General features: G+C 54.2%; 1 protein-coding gene across 3 annotated transcripts in view; it reads right to left on the bottom strand.

The window, feature by feature from the left end:
• Positions 1-16,464, bottom strand: part of DGKD (diacylglycerol kinase delta) — a 122,551-nt gene continuing 106,087 nt past the window's right edge. For all 3 annotated transcript variants that reach the window (XM_030803613.1, XM_030803612.1, XM_030803614.1), the window contains 11 exons: positions 15,529-15,625; positions 15,193-15,300; positions 14,123-14,236; positions 12,613-12,747; positions 12,163-12,314; positions 10,029-10,140; positions 9,649-9,741; positions 7,853-7,972; positions 4,939-5,056; positions 3,494-3,624; positions 1-2,678 (listed from right to left, as the gene is read on the bottom strand). In XM_030803613.1, the coding sequence (XP_030659473.1) occupies positions 2,589-2,678; positions 3,494-3,624; positions 4,939-5,056; positions 7,853-7,972; positions 9,649-9,741; positions 10,029-10,140; positions 12,163-12,314; positions 12,613-12,747; positions 14,123-14,236; positions 15,193-15,300; positions 15,529-15,625 (1,270 nt within the window). In that variant the 3' untranslated portion in view covers positions 1-2,588. The remainder of the gene's footprint in view (positions 2,679-3,493; positions 3,625-4,938; positions 5,057-7,852; positions 7,973-9,648; positions 9,742-10,028; positions 10,141-12,162; positions 12,315-12,612; positions 12,748-14,122; positions 14,237-15,192; positions 15,301-15,528; positions 15,626-16,464) is intronic.

Here is a 16,464-nt window from a genome sequence, read left to right as displayed (position 1 = left end):
GGAAGATCAAAAACAGCCTTGTTTTAATTATACACAGAACAACTTATGTACAGCACTCAGGTATGGACTATGTACATAACAATACAAGAGGCATTTGTTTCCACGGTGGTCACGATATAAATTAAGATTATAAATACGAGGGGGTAAGCCCCACCTGAGGGCACAGAACCTTTTCTCCAAGACTCTTCAGGGATCCTTCCTGCCTCTCTCTGCACAGCAGACCGTGAGGCCCGTCTGGCAACACCACAACGGGACCTGGGCCGGGGCAGCAGAGCAGCCCCCAGACGGCGAGGACACCCCAGTGCGGGACGCCAGCCCAGCACCAAAGGGCAGGTTCCTAGACACTCATGTTCATTCCTTCCTCGCTTCTAACTTGTTAGAATTAGAAAAATGGTTTTTATGTAAACAGTGTTGTTTTAATCACTGACAACATATTAATTTTAAACACTTTTGATCCAAACCCAACTCCCTGCCAGGAGTAGGACACTGAGGACTTGGGGTGGCCCTGATGTCCTGGAAGCCACAGTCAGCTGTTTATCCTCCTCATGTCCCCTCCTCACCCGAGTTCCAGCTTGCCTGGGGCTTGTCCTGGGACCCTAAGAGTGACAGGACGCCCACACCACCAGGCTAGCAGGGCCAGTGGTCATGCAGGGAGGTTCCCATCATCTCCTGTGTTAGCCCGTTCCACCTGGGAAACTAAGCAGCTGCTGTGGCCGGCTCATTTCCCCTCTGCCCACCCCCATCTAAAAGGTTCTGAGGAAAACAATGAGAGGTGGAAAAGGTGACATACAACCACCTTCCACCCACATCACTTCCAGTGAGGCAGCTAAGTCCCCCAACAGAGCGTGGGAGAGTCTTTCATCCAAAAATCCCGAGACGCCGCATGCAGGGACAGGAGGCTGCGCTGGGGAAATCCAAGGCCTGGCTGAGCCTCCACACTCCAAGGGCCTCGGCCCAGAATGACCATGAGAGGGGAGCACCCCAAGGCACGCCGAGGCGCCCACCCGGGCACGCTGCAGAGCGGACAGAGGGGCTGTGAGTGGGAGGTGGGCCAGCGCTGTTCACTGCCACCTGCTCAGGACTAGGGGCTGCTGCAGACCCAGCCCGGTCTATGCACCCCCTGCAGGTGCAGTCCAGCTTCCGCACATCAGATAGAGTGACGCTGACTAAAGGACCGCGACGGCGACAGCAGACACTCCCAACACTGTCTTTCTCTTTGGGAGCCAAAGAGAAGCCACGGCCAGGCAGCCAGGCCAGAGCCATTTCCTCCTCACACCAGGGCAGGGGTTACAGAAACCTCTTCCCAAGACATTTACAAGCACCTCTGAGCCATGACTATCAAGCGGAAAAAAGGGCAAAGTCAGTGCCCTGGAGGACCAGGGGCATCCTCCACATGGGGACTGTCCCTACGGGGCACAGCCATCTCCCCAGGGGAGCTCCCTGCCCTCTGGCACCATCATCTACTAGTTCAGAGCCAGGACAGAGGCAGGGCAGGAGCGCGGACCATCAAATCAGAGTCCCTGCCAGCACCTCCAGCGACATCACACCCGGCAGCAGGCAACAAGAAGCCACTGCAGTGGCAGAGACACACAGGAGAGCCTCCAGCCTCCAGGCCACCAGACGGGCTGAAGAGGTCAAACTACCCCTGCCTACCAGGGCCACGCGCCCTGGGAACCACGGAATGGGCAGAAAGAGTTTCCCAGAGCCAGGAAGCATTTCCCACACAGAAACACTGAACTCATGTGGACACACATCCTCTGTCTGCAGGGATGCAGCTGGCGAGCTGTCTCGCTCACAGCCCCAAGCTGAACTCAAGGCCTACAGCATCCAGAGACGGAAGGGCAGGCGTCCCCAGCCCACAGTGGGGGAGGGAGGAGCGGGAGGGAGGATGGAGGAGGGAGGAGCACAGGCCCTGTGACACCCAGGGAGGGGCTCCCCGCCTGGGAAACAGCACCCGCTGCCTTGGCTCACGCAGGAGGAATTTTTTTTTCTCTTCACGTCAAATTACAACCAACAAGACTGGAAACATCCATGCTACTTTCAAACCAGGAAAGAGCATGAGTTTTGTTCAACAAGAGCTGCATCAACAAACAGGGGCCCTTGCAGGCTGCTGTGAAGCCACAGGGTGGCTGGGCCCCAGCCACGTTTCTGAGAACTGGCCGGGGGCCAGGAGGCAGAGCCACATGGTGCAGCCACAGAAGGACACACGGAGGAGCCCCCAGGACAATCCAAGCACGAGGCCAGGCAAGCAGTGTCCAGGAGGCCAGACGCTGCTGGATTCCCTGGCCCACAGCACAGGTGGGCGAGAGCTGAGTGGCCGTGACACATGTGCCCCAGGTGACTCTGAGCTGGAGAAGGTGTTGTTTCAAAGGTAGCTGTGTTGTTATGTTCGAGACCCCAGAGCTCTGGTGGACGGTGTCACGGAGGCTTTCTGTAGCTGACAGCGGAAGTAGCACCATGAGAAGGGGGCGGGCTGCAGCATCCGCCCAGGGCCTCAGTGGCAGGAGGCGCAGAGGCCACAGGCTGAGAGGGCGGAGGCTAGGCCTCGGTGGCGGGGATGTGGAGGCCGCAGGCTGAGAGGACAGAGGCTAGGCCTCGGCGGCGGGGGCGCTGCGGCTCAGCTCCTTGATGCCACACAGGATCCTCTTCATGTGGCCCACCTTGGTCACGCCCAGGTCCTGCAACACAGAGGACACCACCGTGGATGCCGAGAAGACAGCCAGGGCCAGAGGGCTCCACAGCCGGCCTGCCACAACGGCCCTTCCCATTCAGCTTGTGAACACAAATGAGAGTGAAAATGACAACAACGGTAAAACAAGATGGAAACGGCTTAAAAATAACAACCATACAGACGCCCGGCCCATCGTTCCTGCATTCTAGTCACTACCATCAGCAAGCACAAATCCAAGACAAGACAAAACACAGGACTGAAAGCAAGTGGATGACAAGTGACCTCACGAGAGCCACTGTCCAGGACGCCCACAGTGGCCTTTTACCCTCTCGGGACTCAGACAGTGACTCAACACCCAGGGGTGGCCCACTGAGGCCAACCTGGGCACGGACATGGCCCTGCAAGATGTGGCGTGAGGCCTGGCATAGACCGAGGCCTGGCACCCAACCAGCCCCTCCCAATGCTCCCTGCAGACGAGTGGCAGCACCCGCCCAGGAGCAGCATGGGGACAGTCACGTGTGACTGTGCTTCAGGGGCTGTGTCCCCTCATAGGGTTTTTAACACGAAGAAAGTCCTTGTCTGAGTAGGCTAAGATAACCAAGGCTCTGCCACCATTATGTCTGCTCCTGGCTTCCTCTGGCTGTGGTGGGTGGAGGCATCACTGCCTAGGTGAGGCCCACAGCCGCCCCCACCTGAGGTACACATGAAGGCCTGAGAAGAATCGTGATGCTGAGACATGGCCAGGTCGGGGGAGAGGATGGAAGAGAAGGGAGCCGCGTGCAAGCCCAAGGGCAGGTTCCAGGGAGACGCCTATGGAAGTACCTTGAGGTCCCTCCGCTCCAGGTGCAGGAGCTCAGAGCCCCGGATGTCGTGCCGCGTGAAGATGTCCTTATACTCACAGAGACTGAGGTGCTCCAGCCAGGCAGCAACCTCTTCTGTCCCCCAGAGGTGAACTGTCGGAGATGGAAAAGCATGAGTGCAGTGAGTGCCCAGAGCCCAGTGCGAGGTAGGCAGCGGCCGGCACCCAGCACCCGAGAGCCCAGTGCCAGGACAGGAGACGTCCCAACAGCCAGCACCCGAGATAGCCCAGCAGCAGCCAGTGCCTGAGATAGCCCAGCAGCCAGTGCCTGAGATAACCCAGCAGCCAGCACCCGAGATAGCCCAGCAGCAGCCAGTGCCTGAGATAGCCCAGCAGCCAGTGCCTGAGATAGCCCAGCAGCCAGCATCTGAGATAGCCCAGCAGCAGCCAGTGCCTGAGAGAGCCCAGCAGCGGGCACCTGAGTCATCTCTGGCAGCCAGCACCCATCACCCAGCCAACAGCACCACCCACCAGCAGTGCAGAAAGAGGCAGAGAGCCACCCGCTCAAGGGGCGATGGCTGCAGCAGAGCTGGCATCTGTTCCTGCCAGGTGGGCCGCCAGCCTCTGGTCATTTCCCCATGTCCCAGGAGGGATTTACCACCACCAAATATGAGGGAAATGTCCTCATGATTGTGGCCAAAGCCAGCTTTTCCTCCAGCTTCTAGAAGGGTTAAATTTCACTTCTGGACCATAGCAGGAAGGGAGACAAGCAGAGATTTCAATTCACATAGTCAGGGCTACCATCATTAACAGAAACCCAATTTCTGGACAAACATGCAAAGAAGAAAAACCCACAGGAGCTGCCCTGACTGGCGGCAAACACCAGTCCCAATATCCAGGCTTGGAGGCCTCTCCAGCCCCTGACAGCACTGGATATGGCCTGGGTACTCAGGGCTGATCCTTCAGACAGAGAGTTTAGCTCCAATTTACTGACCCAAAGGAACAATGTCCTTTAGGACCATATTCGATTGATTTCATCACCCACAATCTCTGGTGGCCTGGGCTTCCCAGCACAGGAACCTCGGCCAATGCATTGATTTATCAGGAACCAGCAGCCCAGGAGGGAGAAGGCAGGGCATGCCCCAGCGCGGCCTGAGTCCAGAGCTTTGTGTCTCCAAGTTTGTCTTGTCACCACTGCTGTCTTCCTCCCCACCTCGAATCCCCCAACTCAGGGCAGGCAGAAAGCCAGAGAGCACGTCAGGGCCGGGTGTGACAACGGTCAGAGGGGAAGCAGGCAGCGTGGATGGCTGCAGCTACCAACAGGTTAGTGTGGCTGTGGGACTGGGGGTTACAGCACAGGGACCAAGAGGGAGGAGCTGCAAGGCCAAGGGAGAAAGCAGAGACCAGGAGAACACAGCCGAGCCAGCAGGCCTGGACGGCCAGAAACACGTGGGAGAGGGGCAGGTACCCGGGGCTCCCAGGCTACTGTGAGCTTCTTTGTTCTTGTTGTTTTTCTCCTTTTTAAACTTGGTCACGAGGCGGAATTTACCACTGCGACTGCGCTTGGCAAGATCCAGCATCACACTCTGTTGGGGAGAGTGAGAAATACTGAGAATCAGGCTGCAACTGGTCACGGCCTCATGCCCATCTCCACCAGAGAGGCTGGGAGGGCAGGCAGGGCTGAGACGAGGGGGAGCTGGGAGAGACCTCTTGTTCCTGAAAGGGCTTCTCTCCCTTATTGATTCTTGTATTTACTGTTGATTTTAGTGACTGTTAAAGTGGTTTCAAAGTGATCATAGTGTCTATTTTTATCACATTCTACTTCACTTTACACATGCATTTCTCATGAGATTTAAAAACTTTTTGAAAATATCATAAATATCAGTATCTAAACAAAAATTATTAAAATAACCTCTTTAACCAATCTTCTAGTGTTGGATTGCTGGGCTTTGATTATTAGCATTACGAGTATCTATCTAACGAAAACTCTTCCTGCACTTTGCATTCTTTCCTTGCAATCCACTCCCTGAGGCAGAAAAGCAGAGGAAGGGTGAGCAGCGGAGCCACACAGAGGCTCGGCCTCTGCTCTTGACAGCCATCGGCAGCAGCTGCCTCTCCACAGAGCACTCCCAGGGACGCATGGAGGTAACACTGCCTCGCTCGGTGATGCACTCTTTATAAGAGACACTCCAAATAAAGCTTAAAAGTAAAACTGTGAAAAAATATAGCAAGCAAGTAGACTTGAAGATAAAAAGAATTACTAGAGATAAAAGGATCATTATATAATGATAAAACCTACAGGTACCCAATAACATAGCCTCAAAATACATGAAGCAAAAATACACATAACCACAAAGATAAACTGAGACATCTACAATTACGGTATTAGAGTTAACCGATGTATCAAGAAGACAAAAAAAACTTCAGTAGGAACTTAATGATGTAAACAACTGCATACAAGGTACGTTTACAAAAACCACCTATTGGGCCATAAGGCAAGTCTCACCTCAATACATTTCAAAGGACTAGTAACATACAGACCACTGCTTGGAGCATAGTAAAGTGAAGTTAGGGAAATAAAAAACATAGTCTTGAACAGCTAATTTAGATGCTTATTATTTGGCACAGCTGCATGACTATTATAACTGTCCGAAGTTTATGACTATACATAACAATTATTGTATCTTACCAATATAAAGTGGTCCTCTTTTTACCATTTATTGTCTTACATATGCAATTTTATTTTTATATTGTTACTTTGGATTTTTTATGGTGTTTTAATTATTTTTAATCTTTCTGTATCATAAATTTTTATTAGGAGTATGAGAAAAAAAACAGGGCTCTTGTGAGCAATATATGGTTAGGTTTCTTTTTAAACACAACCTGAGAATTTACTTTTAAGAGAAAGCCATGTCATTTTTCTGTTATCTTATTTTCATGCTGTTAGCGATACCCTTGCTGGTCATTTTCTTTTACAATATAAATTGTATTTTATTTTTGTCTTTGGTGGCAATTTGGAAGATATAAATCTTTTCAGCTCTATTAGAAATTACCTTTAAGTTAAAAAAAAATTTTTTTTTAATAGAGACAGGATCTCACTATGTTGCCGAGCCTGGTCGTGAACTCCTTGGCTAACGTGATCCTCCCACCTTGGCCTTCCAAAGTGCTGGGATTACAGGTGCGAGCCACCACTCTTGACCCTAAAAACATTACTGACTCTGTATTTCTCCAAGTATGAAAGTCAAGAATGTTGTTTCTAACGTTCTTCCACTGGAAGAGGAGGAATTTAACATGCTTTCCTCCCCCCGTCCATGTCCTCTTCCCAGCCTCTCACCTCACTGCCCACTTTACTGGCCTTAATTTAATCTGGTATTATAGGGCTAGGTCACTGTTACATCTGTTGAATCGTTGTGTATTATTATTTTTGTAATTTTGGGTAAAATTTTTTTATCACCTTTACAATGAATTAATGGATTTTGAGGAGCCTGCCCTGTCCTTTTATACCCAAGTGCCCTCACTGAGAAGCTGCTGAGTTTCATCCATCAGCTGGAGGGCCTGAGTCAGTTTCCCATGAAAGGATTGCATGTGTCAAAAAACGCCCCAGGGCCCCAGAAAGAGGGTGCTGTTGTGCAGCTGCCCACCTCTGTCCCCTCGCCTTACTGCTGCCCACAGGTCTCACAAACCCCACTGGGCAAGGGTGCCCAGGTTTGGCATCTTGCAGTTATTTGCCTTCTGCAACTATACTGCCCAAGATGAGCTTTCCTCATGGCCCCTTTGTGTTCTATCTCTGAAGCAGGGAAGCCAAGAGACAGGCTGGGGTTTGTCCTTGTCCAGACACGGCCCTCTCCAGGACTCCTTCAGCCAGCACTCCCTGCAGAAGAATGTGACTCCACCCCAGGGTCTGCTATGCCCTGGGTCCTCGGGTCCCTCCCAGACCTGCGACGAGCTGGAGTCTTTCTGTTCACACAGGAAGAGAGTGTGAGTGGGGAGTGGCGCATACCATCTGCGCCCTGTCCACAGCAAGACCCCAAAAAGCTGCCATTTATCCCATGATGCATCTCCACCCTCGAGGGAGGCTGTGGGGCTGGGCTCAGCCTTCTTTCTACCCACTGTCCAGGAAGCCCTGCAGTTCTGTTTCAGAGGACAACAGGTCCCTGGTCCTCAAGGGGCACTCTTAATCCCAGCCCCGAACTCCTTCCTACCTGCTGTCCCTCCCTGCCTTAAAGAGCATTTTAATAGCGAAGTCTGGAGAAGGCCCCTCAGGGGCTGCCAGAGCGACATCATCTTGATCCCAGAGCCACACGGGTCACAAGGAACACAGGCACTGCAGGCGAGAGCCACCATGTCCGGGAGACCCAGGCACAGCCCTATGAGCCACATACCTCTTCGTCGCCAGGCTCTGCGGACTGGCAGAGCCAAGGGGTGTCTGCCAGCCTCCTGAGCTGTCGGTCCATCTCGGCAAGAGCATTCCCCAGCTGCTCCTTCTGAGGGGGATCCAGCTGCTGCTCCAGGCGGAGGGAGGGAGAAATAGACAGTGCGTGCTGCTGATCAGCACGAGGCCCAGGGGGGGTGAAGTCCGCCCCAGGGCTCTGCTCTGCTCTGATCAGGGAGCTCACTTTCCAGCAACAAAGTCCCAGAGCACCCGAAAAGGAACCAAACCTAGAACCTCACTTTCTAGGTAGTGCTGGTGAGAGAATAAAACTCTCCATCGGTCAACGATGAATTCACATACAGCAAGGCTGACACCTGACCTGCTTGTGTCCCTCTGTCAGAAAGGGGGTCAGAGCCATTCACCTGTGCCAAGCAGTGGAAATGCCGTGGGAAACAAAGTCAGCAGTCGTGCCTTGCAGGAGGCAGCAGGAGGTGTGCAGTGAGGACATGCGTGTGACCACGGGACGTGTGGGACGAGGGGAGGCGTGGGACAAGGAGATGCGTACAGTGAGGATTTCTGTGGAGTGAGGAGATGCGTGGAGTGAGGAGATGTGTGGAGTGAGGAGATGCATGCAGTGAGATGTGTGGAGTGAGATGTGTGGAGTGAGGAGATGTGTGGAGTGAGGTGTGGAGTGAGGTGTGGAGTGAGGAGATGCGTGGGGTGAGATGAGTGGAGTGAGACGTGTGGAGTGAGATGTGTGGAGTGAGGAGATGCATGGAGTGAGATGTGTGGAGTGAGATGTGTGGAGTGAGATGTGTGGAGTGAGATGCGTGGAGTGAGATGCGTGGAGTGAGACGTGTGGAGTGAGGAGATGTGTGGAGTGAGGAGATGCGTGGAGTGAGACGTGTGGAGTGAGGAGATGTGTGGAGTGAGGAGATGTGTGGAGTGAGATGCGTGGAGTGAGATGCGTGGAGTGAGATGCGTGGAGTGAGACGTGTGGAGTGAGACGTGTGGAGTGAGGAGATGTGTGGAGTGAGATGCGTGGAGTGAGATGCGTGGAGTGAGATGCGTGGAGTGAGATGCGTGGAGTGAGATGTGTGGAGTGAGGAGATGCGTGGAGTGAGATGTGTGGAGTGAGACGTGTGGAGTGAGGAGATGTGTGGAGTGAGGAGATGTGTGGAGTGAGATGCGTGGAGTGAGATGCGTGGAGTGAGATGTGTGGAGTGAGGAGATGTGTGGAGTGAGGAGATGCGTGGAGTGAGGAGGTGAGTGGGGTGCGGAGTGGAGGGCTGGGAAACCACACCTGGGGCGGTTCTCCGCTTGCCGAATCTTTAGCAAGCCCCTTCCTCCTCCTCATCTTTAAAACCAGAAGGCTGGCCAGTCTGTCTCTCAGGCCTCTCCCTGTTCTAGCCCCTGTGATTCAGTAACAGCCCCACGGCTGCCCCAGGGCTGACATATCAGCCGATTTTGCAGGGCTGAGCGTGGAAGGTGCCTGAGAGTGTGGCCAGCTCTCGGCAGGAGCAGGACTCTGCATTACAGGCTTCCAGGGCAGAAAAGCGTCTTCTGTCCACTACGACAGGGGTGTTTCTGCTGCAAGCGCTTCTCACATGCTTGAGACAACTTAACTGAAGGGTTGCCAGCAGGGGTGGGCACCAGCCGCACAACAAACCAAATGACCTCTGCAGCCCCTTCCTTAAGACTGGGAACTCTGGACTAAAGTGTGCTGCCCTCTGTGCCCAGCAACCTGGCAACAGCAGTTGTTTCACACACAGGCCGAGCCCTGCTGTCCCCGGGGCACCAGCTTACCAGGGCCATCTTCCCAGACAGCAGCAGCTCCGTCTCACTGCGCAGAGCTCTGAAGTTATTCACCATTTCCAAGACGAAGCTGCAGTTGAGCCCCTAAGAGAAACCAAGGCAAATATGCATGGGGGCAGGGGGCCGAACATGCATGGGGGGGGGGGTCGAACATGCACAGGGGGGATGGGCAGGGGGTCGAACATGCACAGGGGGGATGGGCGGGGGGTCGAACATGCACGGGGGGATGGGCGGGGGGTCGAACATACACGGGGGGATGGGGGGGTCGAACATACACGGGGGGGAGGGGTGGGGGGTCGAACATGCAAGGGGAGGGCCGAGGGCGGCAGACACTGAGAAGAAGCCAGGACTGAAAAGGCCAGAATAGCTACCTCTGTGGTTCTGGGCTTGCCATACACACGGTCCATGGACTTGGAGCTGGCATTGACGGCGTGGGCCAGTTCCTGCTCCATGTCCCGATGAGACTGAGCTATTTCTCGGATACTAGAGAGGAAGAGAAGCACGGGCAGATGTCAGGCCTAACAGAAGGGCAGCCTTTCACAATACGCATCTGAACATGGCCCAGGTACCACCTGGAGTGCTGATGTGGAGGGCCGACCCAGCAGGATGACAGGGATTGTGGCTCAGCCCAGTGACCGTTCAGTCACAAGCTTGGGCACAGGACGACCAACAGCAAATGGGAGGGCTTACACAAGAAATCTGATGTCAAAATCCAAGATTTTCCAGGGAGAGAAATGTACAAAATGAGGTTTACAACCTGTAAAACGGCCAGTGGGCAAGTGGCAGTGTGCACAGGCCCACTGCATAGACTGCTGCAGTAAGGCACAATCCCGACAGCCTTGCTGGAACCTGTAACTGGCCGGTCTCTCCCTGGGGACAAAAGGACCCTCATCTGAACAGGACAATCCTGGTGTAGTGATGGGCTCTGAGCAAGACCCCAGGGAGCAGCCCTCATAGGGAAGACGGTGAAAGCACAAGTCACACCAGGTCCCAGGGAGGCTGAGACGTAGCCAGGCAGGTGAGATGGGGGGACAGAGACTATAGGAGCAGTGCGAGCAGAGGCAGCGAGGCCAACCTGTCCTGACCCTGTGGAAACAGGCCACTGCCAGCGGCTTCCTGCAGTGCTGTGCAAGTGCACCTGCCAGGCAGGCCACGGGGGCCACCATGGGCTTTGGGGGGACAGGGTAATGGCCTTCCAGGGGAGGCCACCAGAAGCCCACTGCACAGCAAGGAATTAGCTGAACTGAAGTCCTCCAGCCCCATCACTGATCTGGGTGGGGTGGGGGAGAGATGAGAATAGGGGCCGCTGTGGCACCAACTCCTGGGGCAGAGAATGCAGCGCCAGGAAGGACTGCAGCCGGTATGGAAGCACAGAGCGAGGAACGCCGGTGACGACTGGGACAGCGACCACCTGCTCGACAAGAGCCGAAGGCTGGCACAGATGATCCATCTGCACGCCAGGGCTGGGCAGACTGCCTGGAAGGGCACACAGCATGCCGGGCACAGAACCGATGGGTGCACCTGTCCACAGCCAGGAGAAGAAGGAGCCCAGGGGAAACAAGAAAGGGACACCAGGGCACCAGCCAGCGTGCGGCCACGGGGAGGAGAATGCAGGCAGGAAGGCCCCGCACCGGTGAAGAACCACACGTGCCAGCTGGGAGGGACTCCCAGGCGGCACCCGCACAGGGCAGGTGAGGAGCAGGGATGGCAGCCAATGCTGACCACCCGCCATGAGGGACACAGTGGCTCCAGAGCATTTCTAGAAGGCAGGTGAGAGGAAATGCCCCTAGCAATTGTCTTTTTTTTTTTTTTTTTTTTTTTTTTAAAGTAAACTTGAGAACAAAGAGCAAGCCTGTTCTCAGGGTAAACGAGGGCAAAGTGAAGGCAGCTGTCAGTGGTCTGCCCTTGGGAGCCAGGGCAGAGTTTTTTTGTTTTGTTTTGTTTGTTTGTTTGTTTTTGAGGCAGAGTCTTGCTCTGTCGCCCAAGTTGGAGTGCAGTGGCGCGATCTCGGCTCACTGCAACCTCTGCCTCTGGGGTTCGACCAATTCTGCTGCTTCAGCCTCCCGAGTACCTGGGACTACAGGTGCCCACCACCAGGCCCGGCTAATTTTTTTTTGTATTTTTAGTAGAGACGGGGTTTCACCATGTTAGCCAGAATGGTCTCAATCTTTTGACCTCATGATCTGCCCACCTTGGCCTCCCAAAGTGCTGGGATTACAGGCGTGAGCCACTGCGCCCGGCTGAGCCAGGGCAGGTTTTAAATGAGTGGCCCTGAAAATCACAGTGGGTTTTAGGTTCCAGCCATGTAAACTCCAGGCGAGTTCTGAAAGACCACTGGGGAAATGAGCCACAGCTGAGGGCACACGGAAACAGGCTCGGCCCTCACGGGTAATGCAGACCCCCCAAGTCAGGAGCAGCAGCTCCACGCCCCAGGGGCCTTGGAAGAGCGCAGTCCCGGGGACCCCGGGGGAGGCTCATGCGCAACGCAGAGGGGCAGGAGCCCACCTGTGAATGAGGACCCCTGCCGCCTGCCCAAACTGGTCCATCTGGGTGGCCTCCTCCTCGGACAGCATCTCCGGGTGCAGGGAACAGGATGGAGGGCGGGGCAGCTCGCACTTCTGCTTGTCTTCCCAGGACTTCAGGGTGCTCTCGAATGCCTGTGGACCCGAAAGCCCGATTACACCTGCTGCTCTGAAGCATGCGTCTAGCTGCAACAGACACTATGGGGATGCCAACGAGATCACAACTAGAAAGGGACAAATGGGACTTTTTTTTTTTTTAACATTAGGGGAAGGAGATGGTCCTAGAAATTACTGCCCTATTAGCTTAATCATTGTGTCTTAAAAAAAAAAATCCTAGAACAAAACACAAAAAGCTCCAGCTCTTAACAGTGCACACAAGAGCCCACAGGTGAGCCCTAGACCCCACCCAGGTTCCGCGGGCGGCCGCTCTTACCCTGTCTCTGGTCAGTGTCTGTGCCCGGTTCTTGTGGACAATCCGAATATACCCTGGCGGCTGGACCCAGGCCTCTCCATCCACCTGCACAGGCACGCCCTCATCCCCAAGGATGGAGATCTTCACCGTGCGACACTGAGCAGACATCACAGCCATCACTCATGCTGAGCCAAAACCCCCAGGGGTTTAAAAGTGCTATTGGCACCACCATGACCTTCCTGCTCCACACACCCGTCCCTGCCTTGCAGGACACCCCACCTCTGCCTCTGGGATGGTGCTCCGCCTACAGCTAGCCTTCTGCTGTTGTGTCACTGAGCTGAGGGTCTGTTCTCCCACTGTCCCGCCCCATCCTCTCACTGAGCAGTGAGTGCAGGAGACCTTGGTGCTGAGACAACAGGTGTCAGAACCCAGGGGCGGGGGTGTTGTAGCTCCCAGCAGCCACTGGGCCCCTGCCACGTGAAAACACCCCCAGAAAAGAGTAGATGGCACAATAGATGACGACGAGCCATCCATCATCATCCTGTTCCTCCTTTTCAACAACAAACATTGCCAAAGAGTGAAAATTGTGAACTTCAAGCAGCTTACAGCTAAGGGTAGACAGAGTGCTGGAAGAGACTAGACAGTCACAGGCTGGGGTTCTGCCAGTGGGTGTCATCAGCACCCTCCCCGGCCCCAGTGCCTGTGCCTGGGTACAGCCCTGCCCCATCCTCACAGACTGCCCTCAGCCCATCGCTGCTGTCAGAAATAAGCCATGGGGGCACCCCCAGCCCTTCACCACTCGGCCTCAGAACCACGATCAAGGGCCCCAGCTGGAAATCCCCCCACACCCCACACCAGAGCCATGGGCTCCGTCCCCACCTCCAGCTGCGGCTTTGACAGCTGCAGACACACGCAGAGTTCAGCCTGGGTCTGCTCTATCTCATCCCACCTCAGAGGGGACAGGCAAGGCTGGGGCTCAAGCAGGATATACATTTTGAAAGAGTTATCTTGGCCGGGTGCAGTGGCTCACACCTGTAATCCCAACACTTTGAGAGGCCAAGGTGGGTGGATCATTTGAGGTCAGGAGTTCGAGACCAGCCTGGCCAACATGGTGAAACACTGCCTCTACTAAAAATACAAAAATTAGCTGAGAATGGTGGTGGGCACCCGTAGTCCCAGCTACTCGGAAGGCTGAGGCAGAAGAATCACTTGAACCAGGGAGGTGGAGGTTGCAGCAAGCTGAGATTGCACCACTGCACTCCAGCCTGAGCAACAGAGCAAGACTCTGTCTCAAAAAAAAAAAAAAAAAAAAATAGTTAGAAAGAGTTATCTTGAGAATTTAACCGTCAAGCACAGCATGGGGAAAGGGCTCTGGCCCAGGAAGTGGGGCCACGAGCTGTCCAGAACAGGACATGAGGCACCCACATGGCCCTGAAAAGCACCCACCCTCCCAGGCTCCATGCGCTGTCCCGGAATTTAGCACACTCCCGGCTGGGGACTCGGCCAGGCACCCCAGGACCACGGCCACTACCTGGGCGATCCGATGATGCTGCAGCCTGATGACTCGAGAGACGGCCATCTGCATGCTGCCGAACACGGCGACCACCTCCAGAATCTTGTCATCGAATGACGGAGCTGCGAAAGTCTGCAAGGGACACATTAGAGCTGACCACCACTCCACACATCCCCGCGCACAGACCGCCCCTACCGTCACTCCCTCCCTCTGGGGGGTAAGCCCCTCCCAGCTGACGGGAAGTTACCAGGTAACTGCACTCCTGAGGGGCTTCATGTTGCAGGACCTGAAACCAGCTGCCTGGGACCAAATCCCAGCTCTCACCTCGGCAAAGTTACCGAATCTCTCTCTCCCCCATTTCCTCATGTGTAAAATGGGGAAACTAACGGCACGCTCCTCCAGGACCATCAGTAGGGCCAAGTGAGTTAACACTGCAGAGTGCCAGGGCTGGGGCCAGCACACACCACGTGTGCAGGAAGCGCTGAATACTTCTATTCGCTATTACGTACAAAGGAAGGTTTAAACCAGGTTTAAACCTATCAACACCTTCCCACAGTTCTTAACACAAATTCCAAACTTCTTCCCCGGCTCACACGGCCTAACGTGACCCAGGCCCTGCAGACCTCTCCTGTCTCTCCACGCCCCTGCTGCCCGCTGCAGTCAGGGCACCTCTCCCCCATCCTCCATGTGCCTGCCCTGTCTTGACTCTGAGCCATCATCTGTGCAATTCTCTCTGCCTGGAACAGCCTCCCCCTCTCCTCTGCCCACCTAACTTGGCCAACTCCAAGTCATCCTTCAGGTCTTGGCCTCCCAGACACCTTCCCTGACGCTCCTTCCACGTCACAGCCTCTGACCACATCTGCTGACCACAGACCCTCACTGACCACCTTCACTGACACATCTGCTCTGCTCAACCCTCTAGACGATGAGCTGGGTGGGGGACCCTATCTATCTTGTTCTCCACGGCAGCCCCACTGTTGGCACAACGGAAGAGCTGGATCCACCCCAGCCACAGCAGAACACCTCCCTGCTCTCAGACAGCTCTTCCCCACTGAGCTCAGGCACAGCCGCCCACACCCCATACATACATCATCTTCCTTGGTCCCCCCCCAGAAGTTGGTTCCTCCGGCATAGCTGGGAATGTTAAGGACAGCAATTCCCTGAAGACTGGGGAGTGGGATGGGTCGCCCGTCACACTGAGCAGCAGAGACACAGAACAAAAGAAAAGAGAAAGGCATGAGTCAGCTGCTCTTTCTCTACCAGCTTCCCACTGCCAGGGGCTCAGGAGCACAGCCGTGGCCAGGGCATCCCCAGGCCAAGTCCCTGTGCACAGAGGAAATAGTCAACAGGAGAAGCAACGAGCCTGGCAGTCTGCTGATGGATGGAGGCCAGCCTGCAGGTGACAAGGACCCTCCTCCACTCACCTCCAGCAAGACCTTTTGCTCCAGGTTCTTGTAGGTTCTGTGCAGCAACTCTTTGGTTCCAAGAACTCCATACCACATCATGTTCTTGGTTCGGCTCCTAGAAACAGAAGCAAAGACTTGCCACGGGTATGGGCTTTCTTCATACAGTTAACCAGAGTCATTTCTGTGAAAGCTGGGAATAGCATCTGACCCACAAATCAGCTACATTTAGCAATCATTTACAGCAGTAACATCCGAAGGACACATTTTTGTGTTTGCAGATATGCATAGAAAGACACGTTCACCAACAGGACATTTTGCTCAATGGTAACATGTTGCCAAGAAAGCAATCATATCCTGAAAGGGAAATCAATAAAGTTAAAACATTATAGAACCCTATAAAAAACTTCTACACATCCTCATTTTTTTTCTGGCTAAAAAATTATGCTTACCACAGAAAAACTGGAAAATATAGAAAAGCACCAAGGAGAAGACACTCCTCGTAATCCTCCATGCATAATCCAGCACCTGTCTGCACCCTCCACACGCGCTGATGACAAATGCCAAGTGCTGCTATGTATTTCCTCAGTCTTCTTTGCATATTAATTTCCAGTTGCAGTAACCTGTTTACAGTTGCACGACCTACTTGGTCCACTTTACCCTGCGCCGGCAATGATTCCGTCGCCACACGCTCTCTGCAGACATGGCCAACCTCAGCGAAGCACGGCTCTACCACAGCTTATCGAACCAATCCCCTTGACTACCCTTCTCCGCCCCATGCCTGAGCTCTGTAAATGACACACTAGGAGTCCCTTCATACCTACTTCAACCAACATTTCCAATGACTTCTGCAGAAATTTCCAATGACATTTGTAGAAGTGGAATTTTTCTCAGGAGAACTTTTCAAAGCTCTCAATACAAACTCCAGAGAGGTTTGATGAGGGTTCCAAGGCTCTA

Source organism: Nomascus leucogenys, chromosome 22a, assembly GCF_006542625.1.
Source record: "Nomascus leucogenys isolate Asia chromosome 22a, Asia_NLE_v1, whole genome shotgun sequence".
NCBI classification, from domain to species: domain Eukaryota; kingdom Metazoa; phylum Chordata; class Mammalia; order Primates; family Hylobatidae; genus Nomascus; species Nomascus leucogenys.
Note: the sequence above shows the minus strand (reverse complement) of the source record. Positions and strands in the feature narration are given on the sequence as shown.